This window comes from Bradysia coprophila, unplaced genomic scaffold, assembly GCF_014529535.1.
Source record: "Bradysia coprophila strain Holo2 unplaced genomic scaffold, BU_Bcop_v1 contig_138, whole genome shotgun sequence".
Taxonomy (NCBI): Eukaryota; Metazoa; Arthropoda; class Insecta; order Diptera; family Sciaridae; genus Bradysia; species Bradysia coprophila.
In genome coordinates this window covers 2,861,545-2,889,458 of record NW_023503409.1, presented here as the reverse complement: position 1 = coordinate 2,889,458, position 27,914 = coordinate 2,861,545, and the positions used below count along the sequence as shown (strand labels likewise).

Genomic DNA, 27,914 nt, shown 5'->3' with positions numbered 1-27,914 from the left:
GCAACGATTTAATTGCTGCGCAAAAAGGAAAGCAGCTATGAGTGAAATTATCGGAGCAACCTCATAAAGTTTAAATAACTTATTCAAATATTTCAATTAACAATCCATTAAAAACACTCCCGAAGGACATTATAAACTTAAATTTTATAATAAAATTGTTAATTACAATTTTGCATGCCACCTGAACAATGTCTACCGATTGTTGCAGAACTTTTGCATTTTCATATCGGTATTTTGTAAAAACCAGTTCAAAAATTATGTGAAAGGAATGTGTAATAAGCAAAAATTGACTTAACTAAACAATTTAATTAAACAACGAGGTAATCATGTAACTCTATGTATTACGACTAATTGTTCACCTTTTAAAGGGTACACAGATTTTTGCAAAGTATATGCAGAAATCGATTGTGTAATATGAAAATGTGAAACAATATTCATTTAATAGGGAGCATCGGTTTTTTTGAACGAATAATCCAAACGAAAACGCAAAAGGACCACAAACGGAAAGGGTAAGTTTGACAGATCCATTGAAAAATAATTAAATTTTGATGACACAGGAGTCCTGTAAACTAATGATTTTTTTTTTAATTAGTCCAATTTATGCCGAGCGATAGGACTTTCAAGTCACCAATACAAAAAACTGGACACTTCAGTTTTTCAAATGATTATCGTTCGGCATATATTGGTCTAATTGAAAAAAGAATCGGTTTACCGGACTCCTGAGATCATGCGCTACACGCTGGTAGTTTGATTAATAAAATCTGTGCAGTCAAAATTTAATTATTTTTCAATGGATCCGTTAAACATGCCCTTAACGTTTGTGTTTCCGTTTGGATTTTTCGTTAAAAACTGTCAGTCTGAGAAAAAGGAAGTCACCTATTCAACGTTAAGTTGGATATCCAAATTAATACACATATAATTCTCAATAAAGTGGATATTGCGCGTGGAACAATCTGGATTATAAATGTGTAACAGATGAGTTCTCATTTTTCGGAGTATGAGCAATATGAAGATAGTACAGTAACTAGCTGAATTCGCTCTTTGAATGTCTACTTACTTATAAATCAATACTTACAAGTCAAATATGCCGCTCATTTATATATTGTATCATTGTCTATAAACAGTTTTTCCTGATTTCAATCATCTAAATTCTTTTTTCTTGGGAAGTGTCATAGCAGAGCTGTGGAAGTGTCAAAATTATCGAAATTACATTCTATTGACGGAGAAACTCTTGCCGAAGAACTTTAACATTTTGATGGAATTTCCAAGGTAAATATATGGGCGGAGGTAATGCCATTCAGACGCGGGGGCCATTCAGACGCGCGGCTTAGCACAATAGTTCGTTGCCACTGACATCTTTTTTTTAAATGGTTGACTAAGATTTACTTGTGTTTCACAAAATGTTATGCCTATCACAAAACAGATGGCCCAGGTTTCTAAGGAATTTTGTTATTTTAAAGACATTACCTCCTCACTATATTTACCTTGGGAATTTCCATGCTTTTGTCTTCCATGTCTTCTAAATTTTTGGGATTATTGATGTCACTGTAGGTTGGTTCCTAAAGTTTAATTGCTCTACATGATCCACCATCTTCCCATGTCTATAACTTATGAACGTCAGCAACATGAGATGATTTACACACGAATAAATTAAGATTGGCTCACCTAGTTTGTGTATATTACGTAGGTGGAAGCACGGGGTTTCAGGGGGTTTCGAACATTTAGCTTCTTCATGTTGCAGATATTGCAGTGTCAAATTCTGTCCAAGATGTGACATATTTGCAAGGTATTGGCCTTTTTCATAAAGTATAATCAGCGTAACCTTCGTAAAAAGAATCTTGAATCTGACAAGAGCACGTGTGCCAACGTGTAAAAAACAAATGTTCAAAACCCCCTGCTGAACCGTGGCGATCATCTTGTCAAACGGACAGTACATAAACAAATTCCATCATTTATTTGCTTCAGCTGTTTTTCAATTGGTTCACTTATACAAACAAAACTGCTCATACGTTTTTATACGATTTTAACATAACCACCGGCGTGAGTGTTTTCGCCTGTCGGTTGGCCTGTAGAGGCGCCACATTTTTTTATAGTACTTCAATCTCACTGGACTATTTTTTGTGTGTAACAACTTCACATTGATTGCCATGGAATGTCACAACAGTGAAGTTTGTTCATGAAAAAATAATTCAGTGACAGCAGTCTTTTTATGAAGAAAAGTACTAAATTGTAATAGATTTTACCCTCAGTTTCTAAACTCCATTTTGTTTCAACCGTCTAAACATGTTTAAGCAACTTTGACCGTGCGAGTGAACTAGCTGTATCACTACCCCTGTCGCTTTTTGTTCAAGTTTGTGTGTTAAACAAAATTGTTGATATTTATTTCATTGACTATCTCATTAGTGTCGCAAAATTTCATAGACTTAGGATGCAGCTGTAGCACTGCAACAAAAATGGTCACATGCTCTAACATTTTTCTACTCTTCATTTACCAAAGCCCTCGCCAAGCCATGATTCAACTCAACCTTGAGTCAATAAACGAATGTAAAGTCGAAATGACAAACCTCAAATTATCGAAACTGGCTGATGGGTATAGTCCATTGTACTTTTTGTCATTGTAGATATGTATGAGTGATTTCCGCGCATTTCGTCTGATTGAATTACACATGGCGTATCTGACTATTTTAACGGGATTGAACTACGATTGCATTTTTAGCTAAATTGCGCAGCTGTGAGGTTGATTAAAATTAAAGTTCTGGTCCATTTGCATCCCTTTCAAGTGAAAAATGTCTGACGACAAGGAGAGAAAAGTTAAGGGATATCTGTTCAGCGAAATTGCTCGATTGAAACTACAGATTTCCGAAATGTACGATGAACATCGTATCGAATTGAAAACATGGACCTGGAAATGTGGAAAAATGGGAAATGACATTGGCAGCCTTCGAAAACAGCTTGCAGAGAAAAATGACGAGGAGATTTTATGGACTCATAAATTGGATCAACTTCAGAAAATGCTTTCGGTGAAGGAGACTGAACTTCAAAACGGGAATGCAGACCTTGAACAAGCTCAATGGGAAAATTTGAAGCTAAAACAACGTCTGGAGAAAAATGAATTGGACTTTGATAAGATCCAAAAGGAAGTCGACGCTCTTCGGCTGCTAATGCAGGAGAAGCAGCAAGAAATGGAACATCACACCGAAGTTGTAAAGGTGGAATTCCATGCGGAACCCAGAGACACATCAATCACCAATGAGATCATGGACTTGACATCGGCTGTAGCAGACATTACCGTCGGAAATGAAATCGAACATCGCAATTGCGGACAAATAAATGAGTTGGAAGCTGATAGTATTGTGAAGGCTTACTGCAGTTCCGAAAGCGAAGTGGATGGAGAGAAAAAATTGTGTGAACCAGTTGACACGAACGAGCTGGTTGAAGATGCACAAGAAAATTTATCTGGACATATCACTGAGCAAGTGCAACACGATGAGGATGTGAAGCAAAAAGAAAAGTATCACTTTTGGACTACGCTCAAAAAACGGGTTTCTATGAAAGGTAAACATGTGAAGATGACTCCGTTGAGATCAAAAGTCAACGAGAGCGATTGATTGTAAAGTTTAATTTAAAGACGAAACTAAAATCCATGTTCTTTCGTACGATTGACATTTCTTTTTCTTAATTTTGCTACAGATTTTTTTATCAGATCACTGACGATCGTTGAAGTTGTGAATTTTCTTTATTTTTTTTTTTGTTCAGAATAAAAATCGTTGACTCGAAAAACTTACCGCATTTATCTTATAGAGAGGTTCAACGGCGTGCTGAATTGTCTTTGCGTACTGGTCGGTTTAAGACATTGTTTAAGATACGAAGACAATTTAAGTGATGAGTTTGGTTTCAGGGGAATCTTGGATTTTTTTTTGTTGATTTGAAATTTTCATAAAGAGTTTTTCGCTGACTCATATATCCAATCCCAATCGTCCACACCTAATGGGTGAGTTCAGTAAAAATGCCGTTTGGAAACTTGATTTTTTTGTTGTTTATTTTCTAATTTTTAATTAAATTCACTTTCAAACAATATAAATTTTGTTGCTTGTGGTCCACTATAAAATATGTAATTAGGCTAAGTCACAACAGAAGAGCAAATTAATCCGAAGGGACACATTTATTATATTTACACGTACGGTTTAGTAAGGAATTAAAAGAGGAAAACGGAAAATATTCTCTCAAATTTTGTTGATTAAAAAAAATTATTTTGCTTAAGTAACGACGAACGCACACTGAAGTACAAATTTCTTTTTTCATAAAATTACAATTTGAAAAGAACTTTCCGATAGACTGGTTCGGTCACCAATTCTAATATGTATATATAACACCATCCGATCACTGGGCTTTTCTTACGTATCTGACACACTTTTCCCGGCTCGATTACATTACACCCGGGTGAGTCCTTTGCTCAAACTCTCCAAATGCTCTTTAGCCTTAATGCGTAACGTCGCAATCGAATTGGTTCGCATATCCGAATTGTTGATGGTCATATTAACCGCATTGTCCTTGCTACACATATCGGTCACATCGATTGTGTCGGACATTTTCGACGAGTGCTTATCCGGCGACGAAGGATTCGAAGTGTGCGGCGACGATGTAGGTATACGCATACCAACCGGTGGCGTCATTCGTACACCATGCGACGGAGACATCGAGAGATTTTGCGGTGACGAAAGTGGAATATTATTATTGTTCGGTGGGGTGTGTCGCTGAATGTTTATCGATAAATTGTGTGGCGGTGGCACCTGTGGTCCCTGACCGTTTTGTTGTGGCGGCGTTAGTCGCATATTTGGTGGTGCACTCATTTGTGGGGATAGCGTTGACATACTCTGTGGTGATATTCGTAAACTTTGCGGACTGTTATGATGGCTGAGACCTAGACTGCTCATTGTGAGATTGGACGGCGCAAGGGTGAGTGATGGTGTCAGGTAGCTGGGATAAACAGTTTGTGGGTGCGAGAGAAAACCTATTGAAGTAAATTACGCTTTAGTCACGATTCACATTTAATGGTCAGAGTTAGTTACATATACCTGGTAAAGCTGACAACAATGGAGGTGACAACCATGGATCCATTGGTAGACTGCCTCCGTTACAGCCCATACGATGGGGTAATTGAGAAAAATGTGATAGTCCGAGACGTAAACTTTCGGATTTTTCCTGACGACGCCATTTGGCTCGACGATTTTGGAACCATACCTAAAAATGTAAAATAAAGAAAATTGTTATTGCGATGAAACGACATCATAATGACTATCAGACTATCTCAATTCTACAGGCTATAGCTAGCTTTCAACAACACTCAAAGAATTTTATTAAAAACTTTTTTTTTTGGGAAACAATTTTTAATTAAATTTTATCAACGTAACGTAAAATCAATTTTAACCAATTATGACAGGGAAAAAAAATAAATGACCGCGCTTTTCCTATGAGAGCGATAAAAACTTTCGATATTGAATTTTCAAAATAAAAAAAAATTAATTTCAACAATTTTCCTTCATCTGGAAATAACATCCATCGATCGGTTTAGCGTTTTAATTGCATTTCCATTTTTATTCAACGCGTTCACCCGATTTCGCTGTTAATATTCGCTTAAAGCGGGTGGTTTGGTTTTTTTACATCGTTTCAGTCCGAGGTTGAAATTGATTATCGTTCCAGAACGCTTTACGAGTCGTATTATAATGAAATTTGAAATTTTTATAAACGTTATTTGCCATTGTCGGAATAATTTAATCACAAAATTTAGATAGCTTTGTGTACCATTTGCCCCGAATCAGTGAATACAATCTGATTCAGTTACAGAAACTTTCAGCTGTAGAAATTAATTTCGCATTTTTTCATCGATTTGTAACTTTTTAGTGATAGTCGTAATATATCCAGAGACTTTCGAGTGTCAAATTCAATCATATTATCGAAATTCACCCAGCTAAGAGAGAATACAAAGAATTTAATGCAGTCGAATTAGCAAAACAACATAAAAATTCCAAACCGAATATATATTCTGTCTTTACTTTTTACCTGAGAATTTTTCCCAAAGTTTTCACCCCCTTTTATCTGAACCCATTCACTGACAAATAAATAAAGAGAAAAAAAAACTTTCAAATTTATTCCAAGGATATCGATCTAACAATCATGTGTCCACGATAAAAAAAAATTAAAGTCTTTTCGCATTCTTCATATAAAAGCCAAGCCAATTCGAATTAATTTCACCTTTGAAAATGCTACACAGATATATCGTTTCTGGTTTATATTAGGGAAAACAATTTATGTACTTATGCCGTGATAATATTAAATAAATGAATGGTGATAGATAATAAATTAAATGGTAAATTTTGTGAGAATTGAATGTCTTTATAATTTTATGATACTTATTTCGGAATGTAAGTATATATTGCATCGTATATGAACATTTATAATCACGGTATCGCGGGATGGATAGGAATTAACTTGTGTACGGAGTATTAGACGGCTTGTTTCAGAGTGTAATAAATATTAAATTTGAATCATGACAATGGAAATGGGTAAAAATAGACGAATTGATTTTTATTGCATAGGAAATTCTGTCTGTAAATGAACAAAAATGTTTGAATTACAAGTAGGTAGGTCGGTTGATTACCCAAATTGTGCACATCCGAAAATTAGTTACGAGCAGTAAGATCATTGACTCTGCCGATAATTGTCATTATGAGTTATAACTTAAATAATTTTTTTCAAAAACGTGAGGTAAAGTTAACTTTACTACACGGAGCTGAAACTTTACCACAAGTTTTTTAATAAAATACCTTGGCGAAGGGGCAAATGATGGAAATGGTACTTCTTGTGTTTGTAATTTACACAAGAATTACAATTTCCATCATTTGCCCCATTGTTAAGTAATGTACTATTACCTCACTAGGGAGGTAAAGTGGAGTTTCCCTCCTCACATAAAACTCTTTACGTCGCTCGTAAGGTACAACGGGTACAACACTATACTGCACTCGGGAAATAATTTGATATCTCGTATCACGATGAGTGAAAGTACCTCGGGCTGAAGCCTTCGGATGCTTTTACTCATCTGGATGCGAGATATCAAATTACTTCCCTCATAGTGATGTACTACTCTACGACTATATGACCGAGTTGTACGTTGTACGGAAATCCTATCATATTTGTGACCAATGAAAGTCTAGAACAGGTATGGTCGATCGGCGAATTCGTCTTAAACACACTCACATTTAATGTCAAAATAATATGAAAATGAGTGCGTTTAAGTACGAAAATCAAATTTTTATGTCCTTCGGGCGGACAATAGACCATACCTGTTTTACACTTTCATTGATTTGTGACTTCTACATTGTTGAAAGTTAGTTTGATACAAGATCTAAAATATTTTATATGTCTTCGGTTTAGGATCACAACCACCAACTCGTCAAAATTAACATTTGGACACAGGTGCATAATATTTATTACTGGCTCTTGTCTTTACACATCTATTTCCTATGGCAGAGCACAATAACCATATGGGGATCACTAGCCGTTTCTGAATGATCACTATACGACCATGGAGCATAAATATTCCATTAGCAATTAAAACTCGCGCACAAATGCGACGAAAAATGATAAGGTTTTAGTGAGATCAGTGTAATTCTTAAAACCTTTTAGTTGGTACTACATAGTAGCTAAATCTGGCATTTCATTTGTTGAAAGTGTTCCGTTCTGCTTAATACGACATCTTTTACTTCATTTATCATAACATACATATATTTCCATATAAGAGAAAGCTTCTTGGAGTTGACTGATTTTCTAAATATTTTCAATAAGGGATGATTAGTGACTAGCCATTTCTGAAAGGTTAAATTTCAAAAAATTCATAACAAAAAATGTATCATCGTTTCCACGACATATTTATCCATTTATACATAGAGTTTGCTCTCAAATATGCATCAACAATTTGCTGAAATATTCAGATCGTTAGGTGAGATAGGACACAGGGATTATGGGATTTATTTAATAAAAAAGGAGATAGTTTTGTTTGGTAACGTTAATGTACGATAGACGGTCGAGATAAAGCGTCGTAAAAAGAGATACATAACGACACAACAGAAGAGGAAATTGAAAATCTGACATGTCCTTGTTTAGATGGGATAATGGGTTTTCAATTAGTTCATCGTTTGATATTTATCCTTTTGAATGAAACGTTTTTGTACACCGTTGTTAATAGGGTTGTATTACATAATCAAAAAATTAAAGAATGAAAAAAAAAACGGTTAAGTGGTTTGTATTATATGTTATTTTGAAGTTGAATAGTGGAAACGAAGATAATCATGTTTTCATTATCATTAAATGGGATGACTATGCGAAAGTAACATATTGTTCCAGAGCCTATTTATTGACTTTCACTGTTATTATAATGCGTGTGCTGTAGTCATTTTTAGTTTGTTGGTTTAAAAGATTTGTAAATAAGAGACATCAATAACGCAGTTCCGACAATATTCATTATCTAGTTATGATAGGTAATTGTTCAGAAATCAAGACACCACAGAGTATTTTCTAGGTCTATGCCACTAAGGCTTTGATGACGATTACTGTTTCTCTGATACAGATAACACAATACTTTAGGAACGAACATAGAAAAGAATAGTGTTTGATAGGATCAAAAGGTAAGACCTAGGGAAGGTCTGAATCAGACAGAAGATATAAAGACCGTAACAGTAAGAACACAAACAAAAATTAACCCTTACGTTCCTTTAATACCCCATCAATTTTTAACACCGAACCAATCATGTCTTAATTGTTACTACATCGCATGATTTATCCAAAAATGATGAATCAACACACCACTCTCATCAACGTTAGTTTGTTGGTTTAACAGATTTTCTACAAAATAAGTTCTTCAAATAACACTTCAAAAAATTGATATTCGTGTGCATTGAAACGTCAAATTGTCCAATACAACATTTTGATTGTATTGTTGAATCATAAAAAAAAAAACATTAAAGGATCATTGAACATCTGCCATGTAATTTTGAAGGTAAAGACCAACGTGTTTTTTTCCTATTTAATTCGTACAACAGCAAAGAATTCTGAAACAAGCCCCGAAACATGCAATCGAGCTAATTTAAGTTGAATTTTAAATTAAACCCCTAATTACATGACCGACATTATTGTTTTGGAAGAATGAACTAACAAAGGGATTGTGTTTATGCTGTTTGGAGAAAGAATTTACATTTTTATAATTTTTAACTGCAGTAGAAATGACACTTCGGATCGGTGTTATTGTTTGATTTTGATTGATGGTAATTAAAATTTAAGAAAAGGGACTCAACATTACGAATTGGTAGTGTCTTCTTGAATCGCATTTGATCCGTTTTTAGTGCGGCTGCTGGTCCACAAACAAGAGTATAGCGAAATCATTAAATCTACTACTTCTTTTCTTCAAAGTAACACTTAGATCATACAAAATCTTTGACTTCATTCGTTTTAACACACATTTTTCTATACAAGACGAAATAAGCCGAAGGTCAACGTTTATTTTTCTCTTTGATGTCAATAGCAGATGATATATGTTTAGCAATTGGTTGTTGCTGGAGAAATTTGACCAATGTAATAAAATCATAAAAAAATGGAAAACATTGGAGGTGAATTTCCCGAAAAAAATCAATTCATGATAATTTGTTCAAATAAAATACACGCGACATATGGCGACACTAATTAATTTAATTATTTTCGACTAATGTGCACGATTTTGATCGCTATCTTAACTATCGATTTAACAATAACGACCATTTAACGTATAAAACTATTAAACGTTACACACATACTACAGAGTGGAAACAGCTACACAGAAAATACATGTACGGAAAATCTAAATGCTAAGTTAAAGTGTAGACATGAGCGTGTTAAATGTCTGCGAAGTGTGTAATTTAGACCGATGAATTTATTCAAAACAGAAAAAATAAATAAATTTTCGTCGAGGAAAATGACCGAGACACATATGGTGTTGTTTACACATGGAGTTTTAATACCTGGTCATAAGCGCAATAAATTTTCTGCATAATTGATTATATATTTTGTCGCATTTATCGTTCGGAACCGGAATTGAATACAGTTCATAAATAGGTACATTATCGACTAGCGTGCGCGGATGAAAATATGTGACTATGAAATGGGCGACTGACTCGAAAAATCGATTTTCATCTGTTATTGGCAGCGATTCGCGAGTAACGATAGAGTATGAATAGCTTTGAAGAAAATGCTCTTCCACCCATTGAAACTGTTGAGCACTGCGTCTCGAAATATTTGTCTCAAGCCTCAGATCAAATATTACAATCAATTGACTAAACCATGACAATGCAATGCTTAGTCGCTTAATAAGAAAAATCGTTGAGAATTGTTGTTATTAAAAAAAAAAATTGTCAATTCAACTGTAAATGCCTGATTGAGCTGAGGTCAAAACATGAGCGAAAATAATTCATCCTCCACTTTATCCAATTTGCTCGACCACAAAACATTTAACCAAGGAATTTTCTCATTTTTCTTTGCCGACACGACGTGAACGTATATAATACCAATGAAATTGCTTAACGTACCGTATAACAATATAACCAATTTGCTGTGAAATTGAAAACAACAAAAAAAAAGAAGGAAAGACGAACAAACGTTGATGTATGAATTCCATTTCTATTGGGAAACGGAACAGCTTTTCTTTGTTTATATAAGGAAAAAACCCATCATCTTCACTTATGTATTACATAATGTAAAATCAAACATTTGTCGCAGATTAAAATGCTTTTCGGAAACTCGACACTGGAAAATAAAATTTAATTTAAATGTAAAACAATATGTATGCAGTCGAGTCGTCACATTTCGTCTCACACATATACGGAATATATAAATTTATGCCACTGACTGACGAAAGAAAGAAATGAAAGCAGAAAAAAAATACAAAATCAATGATTGCATTTGACATGACTTACATTTTCAAATTACACAAATTCAGTTTTATTATTTCCATATGGAACGTAGGCACACATATAAGTTAGCATATGACTCGCTTTCACTTTAAATACCAGTTAAGCAACGGGTGGCAGCAAACGTCACACAATCCACCCCAAAAATTCCATTTAGTGTATAGTTACCGAGTCGGCTGTATGGCATTGTTTATTATGAATGCTTACTTGGGTATATTAGCTAAAATACACAACCGAATAACAAGGCATCTAAGTCAATTCTACGATCGCACAAAACGGATGAATGGACACGTGTCAATAAGTATATATAGTGTTTAATTAGAGTACTAATCAGTGGCATGGGTGTTAATGACACGGCAAAATATTTCTTATAATTATACCAAATCCCCCTGGTTTAGATCATATCCGTTTTGGCTGAGAAAAATTTACTATAAATTTCTATTTCTACAAACACGATTCGTACACCGCCCGTTCTACAAGCCATCATGGTGTATATATACGTACTTATGTACTTTGAAATTAATTTTGTTTATGCCAATTAAGGTTCGTTACATCTAATAATATAATGTATCTCAATCAATTTCTATTGCTTGTGAGTACTTTATGTATTCAACCTTTACGACGGAAATTCCCGGTACATTTCTTTTACTATGCCAATTCTAGCTGAGCTATATACTATTATATACCAAAGCGAAAAAGATGAACAGTGAGAGGTCTTGCTAATAGCATTCAACTTAACAATCATCCCTTCGATTTAACACCTTTATTAAATTTGTTTTATACTCCATTCTTCCATATATACATCCCAATAAACGAACAGAACAGAATCTACGATCTGTACGAGAGTCGTATATTGTAATATAGAGAAACTGTCATTGTGACAAGGGGATAATGATTGTTTTCCTTTTCGATATTCACCAGAGCTCGCACACAAACAAGATCTAATAAACTGAAGAAGAAGAGGAAGAAAAAAGTTTACCAGAGACTGTAGGGTGAGATGATTAAAAAGCGCATGATCCATAATGATTCTGTAAATGTAATTGTATTTGTATATGGCATGTCGATGGGGTGGTTGAATCTTTTGAAATAGTCTCTGAATGCTACACTTTTACACGGTATATTGGGATTCAGTTGTGTGTGCTACGCTAGAATAAAACATTCACAGTTCATGTATCACATTTTGTATATAAGCTGGTGTTTGTATACTACTTGTACATTTTTTTTGTGGGAACACATCCCTTCAGGGCATGCGCTGGCTGGACCATTTTTTTGTTTCGAAAATATTTTATTTGAGTCAAATTTAACGCAAACAAACAATGTATAATTTGATGTGGTCGGTAATGTTTCAAATTTTCTCTTTAAATTTGTTATCATTTATGTAGATCACAAACGATTTTTTGCACAAGGGTGGATTGGATAGGTGAGCTGGTCGTTGACTTTGTAATGTATTCAGCTGCAGCGGAAATTTATTATTTTCTGTTTCGCGTTCATTAACATCTTCTTGTAGAAGTGTTTATATTAAATCCAATGAATGTGAGAATACGCAACTGATTTAATAATTTATTCGCAACCAGTTTGGAAAACTAGTAAATATTTTCATCTTATTTTTCGTGGCTTCGTATTCCCATGACTGCTCTAAGCCAAATGTTGCAGACAAAGTTTAGTTCAATGTTATTAACCTTTTCTGACCCACCCTTTGGATAATACGAGCATTCGAACGCTTCAACTTCTCATGGTGCATCGTAGATGCTTCCAAATCCCCTCTTTTTCCACTAGAAGTACATGAAATTACTTTTCTTATGACGCCCCACACGACCACTTAGTTTTTTTGTACCTTGATAAATTTCTGTAAGAACGACTTTTTCTCTATTAAACTTTGATTCCTGATTAAAATTTGAGAAGTGATGCAGATAATGGTAGATGACTCTGAATTGCAGTGAATTGTAATACAATATTTTTAAGTTTTGTCAATTTAACGAAACTGAAACCTCAGTTTTGGAGAACCTAATATTCTAATTGAGACGTTCAATCGAAATGACAAGTCAAAGAATAATAGTGTCACGTCACATGCATATAAATTGAACTAATTTTTTTACTGGAGATGTAAGAAATTGAGAATACGAAAAATTCCTTTTTATAACAACTTATGAAATGGAAATGGAGGATTATGAACGATCTAAAAATAAAAGTTGAAGATAAATATTGGATGATGTTTAGGCAGCAATGAGAAAGTTTTTATTGTGAATAACCGAAAAACGTTTCGCCGCTCGTTGGTTTGGGCCTGAGCCCGAATCGTATTAAATCTGTGCTGCACAAAATCTATCTAATCATAAGTTTGAAGCTAGAAAATCTGAAGGGGTTTTTAAAATATCCTCCGATAGCTATGATTTTATTGCCGAAGGCATGCGATGACGATCTTACGTACACATTCTATTACATTGTCTCCGCAATATTTTCATTAAATCACTAAAAATATATTGTGTTAAACACCAATTCAAAGTTGTTTTTTGTTTGTCGTAAAAAGCTTCCAGAATATAATTCCACACGAAAATTAAAATATGCGTGCGTAAAGGCACAGCAGAAAAAAAACAGTAATGGCAATTTATGAATTAAGATTAATATCGTCGTCCGCAACATGCAAGGCCAATTAAAAATAAATTTTTATTTAAAATGTTGTACACGGGATTAAGATAGGGAAATGTGGATATCAATTATGGAATTGACGAATGACAATTTAATCTGATGAAAATTGAAGTCATAAAGGATAATAATGTTCGTGCCGGACTCGGCATACCTAGTTCAATTTAGTTTGTGCATTAATTGTTTCTCTATTTACATTTATACCGTTACGATTGGTTGGAAAAATTTGATGCTTCCCAATCGCACTCCGCTTTTCTTATATTTACTTTCCGAGCATTGAATAGCTATTCAGCGTGAAGAGGCCAATTTCCACACCTTGTGATAACATTTATAGCAACTGAAAAATCACTGAATACTGAAGTCCAAGAATCCAAGGATTTTATTCAGACAAATGAAGAGCAGATTAATGCAGATAAGTAAAATAGCTGCAATGCATGCATCGATCGTTGGAAGGGTAGCCTCACGTTCTTAACTAGGTGTGCAAAACTCTTCTTCCAACCACTAAACTTTACCCACTTAAACTAATTAGTTCAAGCAAGCGTTTAATTGAATAACATGTTTCCCGTTCCTAGTCAAAGAAGAAAGGCAACGTTTCTTCCGTCCGTAACTATATTACCATGCAATATTATATATGTTATTAACGGGAAACACTTCCACAATTAATTCGTTCGAACCCATTACCCTTAATATCTTGTAACACACACGTAAACAATTCAACCCATAAAACTAATTTCTTTGATTTCATTTGATTACACGTATGCGATGAAAAGAAAGTATCGAATAACCTATAATTTTCGGAACAATAAAAAAATTTGTTTTTCCTCCTCCTTTTTAAAAGGTTTTTTTTCTCTTCTTCTTCTTTTTAATTCAATTACCTTTTCATAATGGAAATGATTAAGGTAAATTCTACGGTGCCTTTTGTTCGGTTTGAATTCAATGGCAATTTTAATATGAGTCTTTCTTGTGACATATAAGGGTTTAAGTAATGACGCGATGGATGGTATGAATTTCAAATAATTTTTATATTAGATTTCGATCAAAGATTGCTAATGACCTTGTTCATGGTTTGTATACTCGTTGTAAAATGTAAAACATTCCGTTAGGGTTATGATTTCATTATGTGAATTTTAGATTATAATTGGTTGTGAAGTAATTTTGGATTAACAGTTAATTGATGAACCATAAACTATAATACCGAATACGATCACTTACAAAGTACGTATTTGCCTTTAGAAATCCACAGTTCAACACATAAGTCTAAACTCATCTGTTGTCGACAACAACGTCAAAAATAAGCTCTATCTAGCGTCTGTTTATATAGCAAATCGATTGTTAAAACAAATGAAGTAAAAGATTTTGTGCCAGACAAGAGACGTTATTTTCATAAAAAGAAGTAAAAGATTTAATTGTTATATCGCAATACACTGACCACCGCACGTATTGCTGTTTTAAATTATAGATTAGGTTACAGTTTCATCAGATATACTCTGTTCTATGCTCCCTCTCAGATCACAAGAGAAGATTATAGTCTTCATAGATTATCGTTAAGTGTGCAGCAAATCATAATCGCACCAACTACTGCTCGTCATAATTCTGATCTCGTAGGTTTTAGGATTGTATGCATATATTACATATATTACAAATTGTACATATTGTTCTTCAATCTTCAACTTTTAGTTGACTTCTAAGCACTATTTGTGATTTGCTCAAACGTTTTATTGTCGAAAAACCGCCTTTCTGATAGACAATTTTTATTATCATTGAGTCATTATGCGACAATGTGTTGAATCTAGTGAATATTTCGTTGAAACTATTAACAATTCGATGTTATTTCATTGTGATTCTAATTGTAGCAATTTTGAAACGGAAAATTTGTTTACGGATTGAGGTTACCACTAGTTTTATCTAGTACTTCCCACGTCATCAGATCTCGATTCGATAACAAAACAAAAAAAAATTGAAATGACACGAAATCATTGTATTAAATAAAAACGAAAATTAGTACATAATTAAGGGGTTGAAATATTATTTACACACATAAATACGCCCGACCGTAGTAAAGTAAATCACTAATATTTTGCTCCAATTTTAACTGTACTTTGTTGTTAATAATGAATTGACGTGTTGCATTAATTTTATGCGATGCATTAAAAAAAATCCAAGTTATAATTATTTGAAATAATTCGTTCGCTGTGGCTTTTTTGCCTCATTCAACGTTTCATTTGAACAATAATTAAATTAGCTTTCGTATTTTATTGGTCACACAATGAATTATTTTGTAATTATTTTAGTATTTATTTTCGAAATCGATAAAAATATTTTTGCATGAAAGGCAGCACACAAAGTTAAATATAAAATGAAATGCGCGATGAAAAATCAAATGAATAAAAGATCAAAAAATGATTGCAGTAAAAGAATTCAATTAAATTTAAACAAATAATTCATAAACCATCTATTTCGTCTAACTTTATCCACAAACAATTGCAAATCGCTTTTTAATTAACCTTCTGGGAGTAGATTTGTGCAAATACAAACGTGTGTTTCATATTATTTACGCTTAACTTCACCCTTGAAAAGAGCATTTTATTTGTAAACCGAACGTTCTGTGTATAAATACATCAGAGCACAGCGTTCATTGTGATTTTGGTCCCCCCAAATACATTCTACCAAAGTATAGTAACTCTACACTCTCTCTCTGTCCATGGGTTTTCCAATATGTTTTTGAGTATTTGATTTTTGAGTAAGCCTAAACGAATGTGTAATTATTGTCAATCGACTTGTTTAAATAACACTGTTCACATTTTCACGGGACATTTTGGAAAATAATAGAAATCGCCCATAGCGCAATAAATTTGATAGACAGAGATTTGTACAATTCAATTGAAATTGATAATAATTTCAATTAAAATTAAATTCAGTTACATGACGCTATGCATTTTGTGCTATATTGATAGCCATCAGATATTTATTGTCAACTGTAACATTTCATTGTAACACTTTGTATATTAAAACAGCCTAGAATATCCATGTTACTAAACCTGCGAAAACTCTCGAACTTGTACTACTCGTAATGAATGTTACATTCAGCAAACGTTGATTTCAACTGTTTACGATGGCGACGACGACAAAGTCTGGTCTAATATGCCAACAACATAACATACAGTGAATGATAAAGTAATAGATTTTGTATTAATATCTACAAAACTTTAACCAAAAGATGTGACAGTAAATCTCACAGATGGCCAGCATTTATATTGTAAAAAAATGACACCGATCCCAATCCCTTCCACCGTTAAAGGATGTATGCTTTCGTAGTAATACGGAAGAAATTTCGAATAAAAATTTCCTACAAGAAAAACCAAATGTTCTCTGCATACATCCATTCGCTTCACATAAATGAATAACCGAAATTAATTGTTTTCCAATATGCGAGAGGGTAAAACTCATCACAACTGTGCGCTTTGTTCTAACGGATTTTTATTTTGTAATGTCATGTTAATGAGAAATGTGTATAGACTGGTTTCCTTCATATCATTCAGAAAAATGCTGTAATGAAGGTAATTTCGAGCTAAATAAATCGGTATTGCTCAAATGAAACCAAACACTTTTGGTAATTCGATACTGCCGACGAGATAATGAACGGCAAACGTTACGAATTAAGAAAGCAAAAATAAAAATACGTTTGAATGAGGATGTTAGGTAATGATAGCGGAGCTATATAGTTTCGAATGGACAAATTGGCTTTTTATAACATTTTTTATACGAAATACGAAGATGGTGGATCTTTAGAGGAATTATTGAACCGGTTTTCTCGATCTATACTTTATAGAATAGGATTTTATGACGTATGACTCAACTTTTTAATCTAATTTTTGATAGAAAAAGGTCTCTGCTATTTGAAACTTGAAAACTTATTACAACAATATCAGACTGTTTATGACACTCTCATTACTCCATTTAATTTAATTATATTTCAGAAATTCTGATTCTCGCAGCACCAACGAAGGAAATAAAGTGAAGAAACAGTCTACTTCCATTCTTGCATTTGTTTCTTTTCTTCCCGAAAATAATTACACGAAATAAAGATATGTCACATGGTTGTGACAGCAACGTTAGATGAAAAATCATCTTTTTTGTAGCTTAAAACAGGCAAGCAGAAAATAAATGGAGAAAAGTATAACAACGATGCAAGCAGACTAGCTTAGAACAAAGTTTACCATTTTTACTCGCATATAACATTCTTCATACCGAAGGATTTGTGTCGTCTAAGGAAGTTCTTTGCAGCAGAGTAATACTTTTCTAAAATTTCAACGAAATAAAAGAGGTTGGAATCCAAGGTTTTATATGTGGAGGTTATGTAGATCGCTGCAAAATGACGGTATTTTTCGCTCCAATTTTTATATGTAATTTTAGTTGAGCAGAAATTTCGTATTGAAATGCTGTGCCGAAATTTTTGTGATTCTGTGAAAAAAGTCTGCCTAACCTAGCATAAATCATTCCAACGATATAATGGCTAGTCACAACGTACAGAGTATATGATGAAAATACTTTTCCGTTACAAAATACTGTACGATGTATGTGAAACAAGTAAATGGAAAGTTTCCAATTTTATATTTCTCTCTGGAGGAAATATCGACAACAAAAATACCTTCACATTTCCTATTTGCATCATTTTTCTGATTTGACAAAATCATAATACGAAATATAATAACAAAAAAATCACCCGAAAAAGGGTAAAAGAAATCCAAAATAAATTTCCTGCAAATCGAATTTCCTCGTCAAGAGTATAAAGTATAAAGTAGAGGAAAAAAAACAGGAAAAACTTTTCTATAAGACGAATTTTCCATGGCAATTTTTCGATTTAAAAATAAGTTTTCTTGTAAGGACGATGGAGTCATATAAAAGGTACTTAACGAACACACAAAATTTATTATATTTATTGTTTGCGAATGGGAGTTTATATATAAGCAAAAATAAAATTACATCGAGCAAAAAATTGGAATAACAGAGAAAATTGGGAAAAGAGAATTTTAATGGATTTAAAAAGTTTTAATAAGTTTATGAGAGCAAAAATGTAAGCGAACATCGTTACAGTTTACATGGAAGTGTTGGAAAAAATTTCTTGAGAAATTAATTGAAAACAAAATTATATTAAGAGAAAATTTCTTGTCGCAAAAAATAAAATTACTAGAAAAAAAAAACTTGATGTTCATGTTCGAATACAACACCTAAGCGTACATCAATCGATATATACACAAAAGAGACGTAATCAAAAGCAATTTTCTTTTGTTACATATAAGATAAACCAATTTTGTCGTTATTTTTCTTTCCATCTTTTGTGCTCGTCGCCCAATAATGCGGTATAAATGCTGACGAATTTATTTTTTACGACAAAATATAAAATAACATTAAATTGAAAATTGATTATTGGCATTTTAAACACACCAGAGAGAACAATGTTTACATCGGAACGTGAACAGTACAGCATAATAAAACACATGAAATTTAATATAATTTTCGTTCGGAATGGGATTTTTGTTTTATTTTCCGTCGCCTTTCGACATAAAACACCGTTTGAACTTGCAATAAAATTTTATATTTTTCGTTTCTGGCTCTTTGACATTTTGTGTGGTTGTTTTAGAGAAAATCAATTCGTATTAGAGGAAATAAAAGAAAATTTTCGAACGCAAGAGGGATGGGGGATTGCAATGATACCATTTCAGAAACGACCAATCACCTGTTAACGACATCAACGACAGACGTTAACGATAACCTGTGGTTCATTATGGTCATATTTAGCGATATTAGCGATGTTAAAAATGTTGAAGTAGTAGATTTTGTATCAAACACTAGGCGACCCACTAAACAAAAGAAGCAACAGATTAAACCATTCTTCCATGATACGGTTGCTGTTTCTGAAAAATGAAATTTTTATTGTAACCGTTCTTTCCCATTTTCAAAAAATTGATATGAAGCTTTCGATTCATTAATTTTACATCAATTTTGTGATGGAGAACCATAACTTATTGCATATCTTTGCTGTCGATAAGAGACGACACAGTCGTTTGTCAGAGGTTATCGCTTTTTTAATGTGATCTTGGTACGTAATTCATATTGTACAGCTCACAATTGACATGATCTACTCGTACAATTCATTCATAAAATTTTGTTGAACAAACGAGTTCATCGAACTGTCTTACATTAACGTAAACATAAGTAAATTAAAACCAAATTACAGAATTTAATTCAATTTACAACGCAAAATACTACGAACAGTTAGTTTTGCGACTGAAACATATTTGAACATAGAATATTGGTGATATCTCTGCTTATTGATTTTCCCGAAAAAATGGCTCAAATGTAGAACTTAACATAAACGTAAACATAAAATATAATCGCACATTATGTCCCCCAAATATCACATGTTATTCGGAAACTTTCGAACGCATATAAGCAAATATTTAACATTCATTTTTCCAGCATAATAAAATGAATATTCGTAAAAAAAACGTTTTATTTTTGTGAATATATGTATACACGGACGATATGTGTTTTATTGTCGCGTATTACTTTGAATAATATAAATGTTGTTTTCAGTTTAGCATTAAAAACATTGTTACCCGTTCGAAACAGAAACATACAAAGCGGTTTCATTATTAGAGTAATATGCTTCCTATTTATTCGGTTACCTTTGATACAGTCAATCAAGGTAAGCCTGCAGATAAGTTTAACATTCAATTTACTGCGCAATGACACAAAATAATAAAATTTCTAAGTTTGCGACCATTTGTTGACTTTAACTCAAGCTTACGACTGGATTCTGAACCGAATCTCACAAAAACTTACTTTATGGCACTTAACAACTAGTTATGCCATTATCAACATCCACTGATAAAATTTGTCTGAAGAGATCTCGTCTCTAACACTTCAAATTCCCGTTTTATTCTAAATATCTAACTTCTATTATTCCTGAATCTCTTTCATTTCACCATAACGAACGTATAGCGAAATGAGAGAAATAAGTTAATTTAAATCAAAACAGGTATTTAGACTGTTAGAGGCTGAATAACCGATGTATTCCTTAAATCTGTTACTCCTTTTGTTTCCAACGTTGCTCAATCGACATCTCTAACTTCCGTTTCTTTAACACACACTTTGCTATAAGGAGGAAACTAGCCAGAACTTATTACTCATTATTGTCATTGTTGTCGATAGCAGATGTTTTCCGGGTAAGTGAAAGGTTATTTTCTTCTCAGTGTCCCCATTATTATTATCTCCTTATAGGGTTAGGTTCTGAGTCAGTAAGCTAAAAAATAAATAAAAAGGAAATCTAGCACAATCAATTATATTCCATCCATAGCAATGCCATTCTCTCAGAGTGAATGATTTTTCCAACCTGTTTTCTTTTTAATTTGTACTTATTTATACCATTAAGAAGTAGGGGAAGAAAACCTTTTTTTTATTTCATTATTATCATTTCAAATGCGCACCTCATATATCAATTTCATTGAAGAGATTGCGTGATTTTTTCGAAACAAAATAAATTCACTAAACCAAAATACCTTCGATTTATTAGTATTGGCATCGGTGCCACATAGATGGATTATTTCATTTTTATATCCAACCCCCGGCCCACAACAAAATATGATTGCATACATTTATTTTTATATTCGCGTAGGTACATACATATCGAATAATTTATTTTGCAATGATTATTCAATATCAGATAAAATAAAATATAAATTTGTTAATATTGCCCAAAGACATGTACCCTGTAACCCATTGTGATATGTGCAGCATACATAGACATGCAAAGTCTCTGTTCGGTTTCGATTATCATTGTTTTGGGATTTAGAGATTTCTTGCTACATTTGTAGCGATCGACGAATTGAAGATTGAGCGTTTGAAAGCCTAATTTTACAATTTCAATACATTACAGATGACAATACGAGGTTCCAAATCGTCGTTATTTTTATCAGAGGCGCCGACTTGTGTTTTTCGCATGGGGGGCAAGATTATTTTTTTGAATTGATGTTCAATTCGTTAAATTATACAGTAAATCAGATCAGATCAATGATGTTGTGTGTAGAATTTCCAGCGCCCTTAATTTTATCTTGCACACAAATGTATGGAAATTTACCATTAATCTAAAGTCTGTACCTAATTCTGTCTCGCCAAAAACTTCCGAATATTTTCTTCATCTGTGTATATTCCAGAAATACTTGAAGAATTGAGTTGAGTTTCCGCGAGAATATTTTTTTTCATATTGACTGCCATGAAATTAATTGTCCTCAAGCCCCCATATTCTCCTCTCATCCTCAACACGCAATTTTCTCGCATGACAGGTTTTTCTTTTTTTTTTTAACGAAAATTTGGTCGACGTTGCGCTAATGCTGATAGAATTATGCGGTATTATATTTTAAGTTTTTTCATATTTGTATACTATGTATACAATCACAGAACATGAGTCCTACCTTTAAATCGATACTAATAGCCAACGAATCCCTGCGAAATTTTCCGTATGAATTTCCTTCACTGAAAGGGATGAATTTCGCTAACCAATCTTCGTTTTCTAAAACTTAATTGTAAAAAACTTTAGGTTGAGGGTTTTTTTTAGCTAAACACGTGCAAATTGTACGGCACAATCTTTATAATATTTAGGATTTTGTTGGTCACAATCTAAACGGATTTGCTTTTTCAAACTCAAAACCCTATCCTAAATATTCTAAAACTTCCTATTAATGTGTTAGCATTCTTAGTTTGTGAATTTTTTTCATTTTGTACAGACTTTTATTCCTCTTTTCGCAATCATTTATTAAAGATTTCTAAACTCATCTCGCGAAAATTATAATAATCTGTCAAAGTCGTCCAGATCTTCAAAATTACACCATTTATTTACATTCATTCATAAAAGCGAAAGTATTTGATCGAACAGCTCCACCTCGACTAATAAATTCGTCGACTATCGCTTCCATGTCACTGGTGTATGCAGTTTCCTGATGAACATACAAAAATGCCAAATCGTTCAACTTTTTTTGTCCCATTTTCGCCTGCAGATAGCTTTTTAAACATTTCAATGATAAGAAAAACCTCTTCGCAATACAAACGGTCTGAGAAGAAGCCGAATGAACTTAGTGTATTCTGAACAAAATTCACGAATGTCGACTTCCCTTTGCAAGAAAATTTGAATATCCGTTAAGTTTTCAAATTTCCGTTCTTTTACTTCATTCAAATCATAACAAATCTGGCGATGTAATTAAAGCCGGTCCAAGTCAAAATCACATTCCGAGTTATAAATCAAAAAGTCTCGGATTTCTTCGAGTTCACAATTGCTCGTAGCGAAATCTTCCATAATCGATAGTTTTGTTACGATTTTTAAAATTGGAAATTTTGAAATTAGTTTGGAAGTTTTGGAATTGAATGAAAATTTTTGGAAATAAATGGTATTTTTGGAATTGCCAAATTGGAATTGGAATTGTTGGGACAGATTTTTGCCCCACGGTTTCCCCCTGGTAATTGGCAGGAGTTAAATCATCCAATCAGAATTGTATGTATTGAAATGTGTGTTTCAGAAATTTGTTATGATTCTTTTTATAATTTGTTAACGTTTTATTTTTTTGTTCATCACAAACTTTCCCATGGGGGGCAATCGCCCCCTTTGCCCCCCCATAGTCGGCGCCGCTGATTTTTATTGTATTCCCACTGTGTCAGCCACTGTTGCATGTATGGAGCATCAAAGTCTGGCCAGAGGAAAAAATACGATGGTTAATGATACTTAGAATTAGAAAAATGTTTCAAACTGGGTGGCTGTGTCGTTACAAAACATTGTAATCCCATTTAATTGAATCTACATAATATACCAAAACAATTTGAAAAAAAGAAAATTTGAAATGTAACGAAGTATTTAAGTGAACTCCTGGTCCTACTTGTCAGCTTTAAGAGGTGAGCAAATCCTCGAGCAATTCGCGATGAAATCATGAATTCTGTAACTTTGTTTCTTTAAAGTATCGTAAAGTGTTTGGTACAAAGTCTCCTACTTCATTGCTGTCATCTTTAATAAACGCAAAGCATATAGCCACATTACGATTAAATCTGTTACTTCTTTTGTTTGAGGATTTACTAAATGTTTTGGCATATATAAGGAAACACGAATCAGAACTCAGCTACTAATTTTGTCGGCGTTGTCGATAACAAATAACTAGCTGTTTCTGAAGGATGTGCTATAGGTTCTGTATATTATATGTGCCGTCTTCGAAGGACCTTAAATAAGCATGGTCGAGTCAAATGATTTCCATGACAGTTCTATCAATAAATGTAACATACCCAGTTAAGAGGCCGTTAAAATTAGAGTCCACATTATGGCGTTTCGTATCGTATTTTCGCTGATATCTTTTTGCACAAATCTATTTAAATAAAAATAAGACGAAGGACGACAATAACCACCATAAATGTGTTTAATTAGAAAGAGACTTATTTGAGACAGCTTTACCAGTTCTGAGAAAAGTCAACAGATTGCCTAAAATTGCCTAAACTACTGACTTTTCTTAGAGATGGCCATGCATCAAAGTCGCCAAAAAGCCTGTTGTGCTTACCCAAAATGGCCAAAGAAGATTTGTTGACTGCTAACAGATTTATGATGGTCATTGTCGTCTTGCATTGTTCAAAAAAGATTTTGTAAGAAGATATACCCAAAAAATAAACAAAAATCTAGTATTTGCAAAATGCTCTTATGTAGGCTTTTCATCAACACATCCATTCCTCTTAAGAGTAATTAACACATGGCTAATTTGTTGCCTACATTTGAGCGAAGAATTACTATTGTTTTAATGATAATTTTGGGCTCGCATCTTTTTTGGAAAATGTTTGATCATCGTTTGGTGTTACAATGTGTTAGCTTCCAGTAAAAATTTGAAATGGTTATGGTGATGTTACCTAAGTCCAAAAAAACTCTATATTTCACGAAAATTGACACACATTTTGAGTTTTCTCGGATTTGGGCTACATCACCACAATCATTTATATTTTTTATACAAAGCTAACACATGTTAACACCAACCGAAGGTCGTACATTTTCCAAAAAGAAGCCCGAAATTATCATCCGAATAATAGTAATTTTGCGCCCAAATGTAGGCAACAATTTAGACATGTGTTGATTACTCTTAAGAGTTACCAATACTTACCTAAAAACGTAGCCTACATTTACGTGTCTAGTGTTTCATTTTTAATGATATATTTTCATTGTAATCCCTTTTGAAAGATGTACGACCGCAATAACGACCACGAATGTGTTTGTATTAAATAGTTTGACCGGCTCTGAGAAACGTGAGCAGTTTAACGAAACTTTCATAACCTGCTCAGTTTTTTCAGAGCTGGTCACACTACTACAACCAAATCTATTTTCTTTTGAAAGCTAATGAAAATGAAAATGAAAATGGAAAGTTATCACCAAAAGTAACTAAAATCCAGTATTTAAAAAATCCCAAAATGTATGCTTTTCAGCAAGGCATCGATGACTCTTAAGGACACTGTGTCCATGGAACGTTTACTAAATTGACTCATTCAAGTTTAGTTTTGAAAACTTTTACATAAAAAAGAAATCATATATTATAAGGACAAATCATTTGACGATCAAAAAAAAGTAGACAAAAATATTATTGAACATATCAGTATATTATGTTCGAATATGATACTTTAGTATGTGAAAGATATAAAAAAAATTCTCTATTTTATTTCGCTAAACTAATGTTTAGTCAATAAAAATGATTTGTCAAATCACGATATTTGATATTCATAAGCCCACAACATAAATTTGTTTCAATTTATATGTTAAAAAATGTGGAATTTTCGGTTGGTTTGTATTAATAACTTCTGATTTACATTGAGGTTTATGTGTATATGCAATGTAAGTAGTACGACATTTATCAAAGCACTTTGCCGTGTATATCATAATTTTATTGAATTTCTCATCGGAATTATTACATGCGATGATCGAAACCTGGGCTTAATAAAACGGTTTTTATTCAAATGCAGATTTTGTTCTGAATTTAAATCACAATTTATCGTTTCATTTGAAAAAGTTAAGAATCGGGGATGATAAACTTCTGATATCGACCTATATGGATATGGATTTGAAACCTCCGAATCCATTCTTAGATTGTTCTTGAAATTGCTTTTGCAAAAGCTTTAAGACGAAACTAACTTGACAACGACTGTGTAAAGAGGACATAATCATCTAGCCGAAAATGATGTTTCAATTGTATTACCATATTTACCTAATGGTTTGTATATTTGTCGTTAGTGTACTCATTGGCAAATCATTAGCCTCAACTAAAATTGTGACATACCATTTTGATCGAATTTAACGAAATGACACTAAAAGCCTAGCATATCGATGTAAAATAAATGTGTTTCACATAACTTATGCTCACTAAACAATTAGTTGCTTAAATTGCGATATAATCCTAACAATTCATATTTCTACATTAATCCGAATAGGAAAAAAAACACCCCTCGCATTGACGACCGTTAAAAATGCAGTTAGTGGCCCGAAAAACATATTTTTTTTCTGACGGAGCTTAATGCATTTCTTGTACACATAATCATTGTTTTTCTACATGGAGGGTAAGCCGTATATTTCACAGACAATCCAAATCCCAAATAATATGTGCAACAATAATGCCCATAATGGTGTTGTACCAAGTTGTGTTGAATAATTACATTCGAGCGATTTGTATCAAGTATCCCGAGTGTGTGTATTTTGTTTTTGTCTTTTTTTTGTGCGTTTGGAATAAAGTAGCAAAATAGATTTAGCACGGGTCGGAAGAGAATTTTTATCGGCATATATTCTCACAGGATGGTGTTAATATCCTTAACAAAACGTGATAAAAAAATTCTACGCAGGGATTATGAGATCAACGAGAATTTATTATCATTTAGATATTGATTCAGGCTGTTGAAGGTATGTACACTATGCGGTTTGAACCATCTTGACCACAGTGAATATTTTATCTTCAAGAAAGTAGGTGTAATTGGCCGGGACATATGGCTCTTTGTTTGCCGACTTCTATGAAATTGTATGGCTATAAATTTCATTCGTACTCATTTACCCGTAAATGGTGTTACCTTCCATCGCTGTTTTCAGGCATGTTATTAAGTTTCACACAGCCAATACAATACCCAAACCCGTCCCCGTTCCCATTAATTTTCCAGCAAACAACTGGATAAAATTTTCCGTAAAGCATGAAATTTCCCAACCAAATTAATCTTTTCAAATTAACTAAATTAATTTACCCATTAAAGGTTGTTTGTACATGCTCTAAAAAGCTTAATTTTAATTAAAACGCCTGTAATTAGATTTTCTCTTTTTCGTCTCCGTCGTTCGCTTTCATTATTATTTATGTACACGGAAAAACAAGCTTTCTTCTCTCACATCAAAAGAAAACGAAAATTTACATAATCCGAACGCGGAAAATTTTCTTCATTTAAAATTTATCAACTTATCATAATGAAATTACGGTATATCCATACACTTTATTATACAATGATCGAGTTTTGGGGCTATATGTTCAATTGTTCATGTTTCTGAGTTCTTCTTATTCGTGTACAACGAAAATTGTTGCATCTGACAGAAAACTAGACCAATTAATTGTTTACATCCATCCATCCATTATAAACAGAGAAATAATAACAGATGACACTGCGCCGGACCAGCCGGATAGAATGCGTATGACTGAGCCGTGGGTTTCATTTTTTTTTTTTTTTTAAATGTTGTCATACGTATTCTATCTGGTGAGGCGACGACAACGCCATCTGTTATAAAGGTCATAATGAATTCAAAATGTACAGCTACTGTAGCACATTAGAGTGTTCATGCTTGGAGCTACAATGCTATCACAAAGAGCGATTACAATTATTAATGAAGGACTATTTTTTAAGAGACATTTTGCCACATTTTGCCAAATATATTTTTGAGAAAAAATATGTATTATTGATCCTACTATGTCATTTGTTATTGATATCAACGATTTAAATAAGCATATTACACTTTTTCCTCGGTCTATATAACAAAATGGATGTGGTAAAACTAATGAAGTAATAGATTTTATATGTCTGTATGTGGTAAGGCTAACATTATGCATCAGCTCGGAGAGGGAGTTTGCACAGGTGCATAATACTTATTGTATCGGCCTATTAAAGATATTTAGATCAAAAGAAGTAGCAGACTTCACTTTATTTCACTAATACTGATGATACGCCGGTTTGTGAGTGAAAGAGTAAGGTCCT

General features: G+C 33.2%; 1 protein-coding gene across 2 annotated transcripts in view; it reads right to left on the bottom strand.

The window, feature by feature from the left end:
* Positions 1-4,037: 4,037 nt before the first annotated feature.
* The window catches only part of LOC119073479 (retinal homeobox protein Rx), a 43,770-nt gene continuing 19,893 nt past the window's right edge, over positions 4,038-27,914 (bottom strand). The window contains exons 5-6 of one of the 2 annotated variants that reach the window (XM_037178984.1): positions 5,070-5,241; positions 4,038-5,011 (exon numbers count right to left, since the gene is read on the bottom strand). In XM_037178984.1, coding sequence (XP_037034879.1) covers positions 4,431-5,011; positions 5,070-5,241 — 753 coding nt within the window. In that variant the 3' untranslated portion in view covers positions 4,038-4,430. The remainder of the gene's footprint in view (positions 5,012-5,069; positions 5,242-27,914) is intronic. The other variant, XM_037178985.1, reaches the window with a different exon arrangement.